Consider the following 6,000-nt stretch of genomic DNA (forward strand, 5'->3'; position numbering starts at 1 on the left):
CCCAGAGCATCAGCTAGACCTGTGCCGTGTGTGCAAAGGTGTGTGTGGTGGTGCACGTGCAATGTAGGTGAGTGCGTGCGTGTGCAACGGCACACAGCAAGTGTGCACGCGTGTGCGGACCGAGTGCAGCCCGTGTGCACGACACGTGCCGTGTGGTGTGCGTGTGCCCTCACGTGTGCAAGGCGCAGATGTGTGGGAGAGCAGAGCGGTGTCTGGCCGCCCGGTCGGGCCCGCGTCTCACCGAGGCTGAGTCCGTCACCAGGCCCCTCCGTCCCCAACCTTCCCCTTCCCTCCCTTTGTGTCCGGAAAACCGCGCACGCGGCGGCGCCCGGGAGCAGGTGGAGCGGCGCTGCTGTCCCCGCCGCGTCCTGCGTCCTCCCCTGCGCCCCGTTCGGAGTGCCCGCCCCCGACTCCCCTTCCGTGCGCTTCACGATGCATTTGCTGGTGTCTCTTTTCTTGTTCACTCGCCAGGATAGATATGATTGTGGGCCCCCCACCCCCTTCAACTCCCCGGCACAAGAAGTACCCCACCAAAGGACCCACGGCCCCTCCGAGAGAGTCACCCCAGTATTCACCTAGGTCAGGATGCCAACCGCGCCCGCCTTGTGTCTGTGGAATGGCCGGCCCCCTTCGCCCCAGGCCACATGACGGCAGCACCTGCCCGGCACCTCCCGACGGGACAGAGCAGCGTCAGGGGGAAGGCCGTGCCCCGTGGGCCCCGGGCGGGCTGCGCGGGGACATCCCCAGGGACGTCTGCCTGGGGTGCTTCCCGGGCGGACGCGGAGGGACACGACCGCAGGGGCAGCTGCGTTCAGAGCCTCGGGGTCCTCCCCGCGGCGGGGCTGACCTCGGCTGCTCCGTGGACCTGAGCGGGTCCTGCTGCTTCTCTTGCCTTTGAGTGCTGGTGAAGAACAAATAAGAGGTGCCCCCGGGCACCCGGCAGCGAGTGAGGCCCCAGGGATGCCCCAGACCTTTGGAGCTTTATTCCCAGCCCTCGGGGTTAGTGGCAGGGGCGAGGGCGAGGGCGAGGGCGCGCTGGGTGGCGAGTCAGCAGAAGCAAACCGGAGGCTTCCCGCCTCCCTGGGACGATTCAGACGATGGGGGCGACCTGTCCCCCGTGGGCAGGTCCGGTCAGCTGGGGAGAGGGAGCCCCCGGGACAGGGAGGAGGACGAGGGACCCAAGAGCATCGAGAGGCCGCCAGGGATGCCGGCAGCTGGGCCAACTGGCTGGGGACGGGCCGGTGTGCCTGAGCCCTCCCCGCGTGCCAGGACTTCCGCACGCCGGACATCTCAACCCACGGGCTCTTCCGTGAGAAAGGAGTCCCCGGAGGAGCAGGCCGGCCCAGGGAGGCTCGGGCAGTCTGCGGCTCCGCGACGTGCAGCCCGTCCGTGGGCACTGCCGCGGGGGCAGGGGTCGGGTCCCGCAGCCTGCAGAGCCCCCCGCAGCCAGAGGCCACCCTGAGCCATGGCGGAGGGCGGGAGGACAGCGTGGGCTCCGGGGGCTAAACCCGACCCCAGCCTCGGGCCTAGGGCGGGGTTGGCACAGGCCCCGCCAGCGGCAGCTCCAGGCTCCCCGTGGGACCGGCCAGGCAGGTGGCCCGTCATGTGGCAGGGGCGAAGGCGCTGAGCACCCATGCCTGGACTGTGTGGACACTCGGAAACACCAGAGAACCCTTCTCCCTCCATCCTCCACCGGCGTCTGCTTGGAGCCCGAGGGTCCCCGCTGCCCCCAGCCGCTCCCGGTCCTTGGTGCATGAGTCCAGCATGCAGCTCCTCGAGCATGAGGCTGTAGCGTGGCTGACGCGGGAGCCCCTCTTCTGCTTCACGCAACAGCCAGAACAGTCCCCTGAGCCCTGCTCTCCGCCAGAGGCAGACGGGCGGCCCGTGGGTGAGGAAGGAAGCCGAGACGTGGCCCCGGCCAGCTCCCAGGGCGCTTGCCAGGGGTGCCCCCCAGGACTCGAGTGTGCTCGGGGCTCGGGGCTCCTGGCCGGACGCAGGCGGGCGCTCCTTGGCCTCAGCCCGGGGGAAGTGCCGCGTGCCCGGCAGGTGTGGCCTGGCTGCCCCAGCGGCTTGCAGGCCGCCGGGGTCCCTGCTTCTGAGCGAGCCCCCCACGTCCCTGTGGGTCTCCGGCTCGGGTGCCAGGAGCCCACACACAACCGTGGCCCCTTCCGAGCCCGTCGGTGGCCCTTCCTGTTCAGCGGGGGGCCGTGCCGTGTCCCCCTCCCAGGTAGAAACCTCCTTTGCCTCCTGTTGCCATTTGTGACCGGGGCCTCCTCTGAGATGAGCTCGGCTGCGTCCCGCATCCCGCACACGCGTCGGCACGGGCACACGCGCACACACTAGGCCCCCTGTCTGCCCCCCCTGGTGTGCGTGGCGGTTTCCTGTGTCAGTCTGTGCCCCTCCCCGTCCGGTCTGCATGGAGCCGTGGCCCTCATCATCTGCTTCCGTTCCTGCCGCACACGTGGAATCTGCCCCCCAGACCCCAGTTGGGGGGACCCAGTGGCACATTGTTTAGGAGTAAAGCTCAGGGCTGGGGGCCGGGCGCGGGGGCCGGGAGCTGAGGGGCGAGCGACCCCAGGCCCCTCCACTTTACTCCTTGCTGATGTGCCACCTGCTGGAGTGGGACGGGTGGGGAGCAGGCCCCCGGGTGCAGAGAGCAGGGCGACACCAGGTGCCCCGCGTCCACCTGTCCTGGCACCCCGCTGCCCCCCCGTCGTGCCCCCCCTGTCGGCTCTGGGCTCAGCCTGGAGCCCGGGTCTGGGGGGCCGTGGCCCGGCCCAGGAGGAGAGGGCTCGGGCCCCGCCGCACCCACCCCAACTCATGCCGGGGGGTGGGTGTCTTCCCGGCAGAGTGGACCAGATTGTGGGGCGCGGCCCGGCCCTAACGGACAAAGACCGCACCAAGGGCCCGGCCGAGGCGGAGCTGCCCGAGGACCCCAGCATGATGGGCCGGCTGGGGAAGGTGGAGAAGCAGGTAGGGGGGCTGGGGCGTCCCGCCCGCTGGTCCTCGGGCTCCGGGGGGGCCTCCGTGTGTCCTCAGGGGCCGGGCACAAGACCCCCAACCCGGGGCTGCGCCCGGGAGCCCAGGAGGGACCTGGCTGTTCCTCCCGCCGGAGGGCTCGCCCTCAGGGGTGGAGCCACGTGGACAAAAGGTGGCCCAGAGGCCTGGGGCCAGGGGCGAGGCTCCTGCTTCTGTACCTCTGTGAGGCCAGCTTGCAATCCCCACACTCTGGGGGGCAGCCTGGGCCCCCCCACCTCCCAGGTCCCCTCACCTCTTGTGAGCAGCCCAGGCCCCCCGACCTCCTGGGAGCAGCCCGGGTCCCCCCCATCTCCTGGCCCCCCACCTCCCAGGTCCCCTCACTTCTTGTGAGCAGCCCAGGCCCCCCCACCTCCTGGGAGCAGCCTGGGTCCCCCACCACCTCCCGGGTCCCCCCACCTCCCGGGTCCCCCCACCTCCTGCAAGCCTGGGTCCTCCCCACCTCCTGGCTCCCCACCTCCCAGGTCCCCGCACCTCCTGCGAGCAGCCCAGGTCCCCTCCACCTCCCAACCCCCACCTCCTGCATCCCCCCACCTCCTGGGGGCAGCCCGGGTCCCCCCCACCTCCCAGTTCCCCCTATCCCCCGGTCCCCCCACCTCCCGGCCTCCCAAGTTCCTGGGAGCAGCCCGGGTCCCCCCACCTCCTGGGTCCCCCCTCCCACCTCCCAGGTCCCCCCATCTCCCGGTCCCCCACCTCCTGGTCCCCCGACCTCCTGGGAGCAGCCCGGGTCCCCCCCATCTCCTGGCCCCCCGACCTCCTGGGAGCAGCAGGCCTGGTCCAGCAAGTCCCCTTGCAGGTCTTGTCCATGGAGAAGAAGCTGGATTTCCTGGTGAACATCTACATGCAGCGCATGGGCATCCCCCCCACGGAAACCGAGGCCTACTTTGGGGCCAAGGACCCGGAGCCGGCGCCGCCGTACCACAGCCCCGAGGACAGCCGGGAGCACGGGGACAGGAACGGTTGCATCATCAAGCTCATCCGCTCCAGTTCCGGGGGCCAGAAGAACTTCTCGGCGCCCCCGGCCGGGCCCCCGGCCCAGTGCCCACCCTCCACCTCGTGGCAGCAGCAGTGCCACCCCCGCCAGGGCCACGGCACCTCGCCCGTGGGGGACCCCGGCTCGCTGGTGCGGATCCCGCCCCCGCCCGCCCACGAGCGGTCGCTGTCTGCCTACGGCGGGGGCCACCGGGCGAGCACGGAGTTCCTGAGGCCCGAGGGTGCCCTGCGGGACAGCGACACGTCCATCTCCATCCCGTCCGTGGACCACGAGGAGCTGGAGCGCTCCTTCAGCGGCTTCAGCATCTCCCAGTCCAAGGAGAACCTGGACGCGCTCAACAGCTGCTACGCGGCCGTCGCGCCCTGCGCCAAAGTCAGGCCCTACATCGCGGAGGGCGAGTCGGACACGGACTCGGACCTGTGCACCCCGTGCGGGCCCCCGCCGCGCTCCGCCACTGGGGAGGGCCCTTTCGGCGACGTGGGCTGGGCCGGGCCCCGGAAGTGAGGCTGCCCGCCGGCCTCTCCCTGACTCTTGGCCTCCAGGTTCACAGATGGGACTCGGGGCCCTTTCCTCGGAGGGACACGGTGGGGGGCCTGTGCGGCGGCGGCAGGGCGGGGGCTCCCCGGCTCCCGCCCCGAAGGCCGACGAGAGCTTTTTCACCAAGGGGCAGCCGGGCCGGGCCCGCTCTGAACCGTTGGCCGGGGTGTGAGCAGGGGTGACAGCCGAGAACAGGCCGGGAGGAGGAGGGAGGAGGACAGAGGAGGACAGAGGAGGACGGAGGAGGAGGGAGGAGGAGGCGCGGGGCTGGGCCAGGGCCCGGGCGGGGGGCAGCGAGGAGCAGGAGTGGCGGCTGCGGGGCCCGTGGCGGAGGCTGCGGGGCGGACGGCTGGCCTCTCAGGCGAGGCTGGGTCTCGTCCCCACGTCCCTGCTCTGGCCAGGCGTGACGGGCGGCCACCCAGAGAGCCGCCGGTCCGCACCTTCCCCCCGGCGCCCGGGGTCGGAGCCAGTCCCCGGCCGGGGCGCTGGCCTGGGAGGGTGAGGCCTCGGGACCTCCCGGCCTTGGCTCATGGGGGGCCTGTGCCATAGCTCCTGGGAGGGGTCCCGGGAGGCTGTGCCCTCTGCTCCCTCCCGGCTGGCCCCAGCCGCCAGGCCACGGACACCCGTGTGCGGGGAGCGTGCTGGGAGGTCGGGGGCACCGCTGGGGCCGGGCGCTGCTCAGGGAGCCGGGGCCGGGCGGGTTGCGGCAACCAGATTCTGCGCTGCCCCTCAGTGGGGGCCCTGCCTCGAGGCCCCTCGCCGACGCCGCGACGGGATGTAGAGCCGGGTGGTCCCAGAGGAGCCCCTCCAGGGTCGCTGGGTGCCCCCGCGGACTCGAAGCAGCTCTGTCCTGTAGGAAGCCTCTCTGGTCGCCGCTGGGGCTGACCGCCTGCCCCTGCTGCCCCCAGCCGGTCCCTTGCTGTGACTTCCTGGCTCCTAGGGAGTCACAGACGCGCGTCCACCTGGGCCTCAGGGAGCAGGGACCCGTCTGTCCCATGTGGCCTGTGGCCCCAGGGACGGCAGCTCTGGACTCTCCCCTCTGGGTCCTCAGCCGTCGGGGTGTGGGGGCGTCCGCGGTTGGAGCCCCCAGCCTGGGCACCGGGCGCCCTCTGAGGCAGGGACCCAGTATGCACCGGGCTACGGGGCGACATCCCTCACACGCTGGGTCCTGGGAGAGCCCGCGGCGACTTGGATGCGACGTGGTCAGTGAGAGCGTGTCGGTCCCTGACGGGGCTTGGGAAGCAGCGTGTGAGGCCCAGTGCCCGGGCATGCGGTCCTGGCGCCCGAGGGGTTTGGGGGGCACTGTCTGTTGGGCAGGCAGGGGCCGCAGCTGCAGGCTCTGGGCCTGCCCCCTCCTTCCAGGACGGCCCGCGTCCGGCCGTGGGCTCCTCCTTGCCTGATGGGCCCCCAGAGGCTGGGCCAGGCCTGTGCTG

The 6,000-nt window shown here is 71.9% G+C and overlaps 1 protein-coding gene across 5 annotated transcripts in view; it reads left to right on the forward strand.

Moving 5' to 3' along the window:
• Positions 1 to 4,795, forward strand: part of KCNQ2 (potassium voltage-gated channel subfamily Q member 2) — a 41,749-nt gene extending 36,954 nt beyond the window's left edge. For 4 of the 5 annotated variants that reach the window (XM_055343073.1, XM_055343083.1, XM_055343101.1 and 1 more), the window contains 2 exons: positions 2,850 to 2,973; positions 3,833 to 4,795. In XM_055343073.1, the coding sequence (XP_055199048.1) occupies positions 2,850 to 2,973; positions 3,833 to 4,534 (826 nt within the window). In that variant the 3' untranslated portion in view covers positions 4,535 to 4,795. Of the gene's footprint in view, positions 1 to 471; positions 580 to 2,849; positions 2,974 to 3,832 lie in introns of all 5 variants that reach the window. The other variant, XM_055343109.1, reaches the window with a different exon arrangement.
• The last annotated feature ends 1,205 nt before the right edge of the window (positions 4,796 to 6,000 follow it).

This window comes from Nyctereutes procyonoides, unplaced genomic scaffold (genome assembly GCF_905146905.1).
Source record: "Nyctereutes procyonoides isolate TBG_1078 unplaced genomic scaffold, NYPRO_anot_genome, whole genome shotgun sequence".
NCBI lineage: Eukaryota > Metazoa > Chordata > Mammalia > Carnivora > Canidae > Nyctereutes > Nyctereutes procyonoides.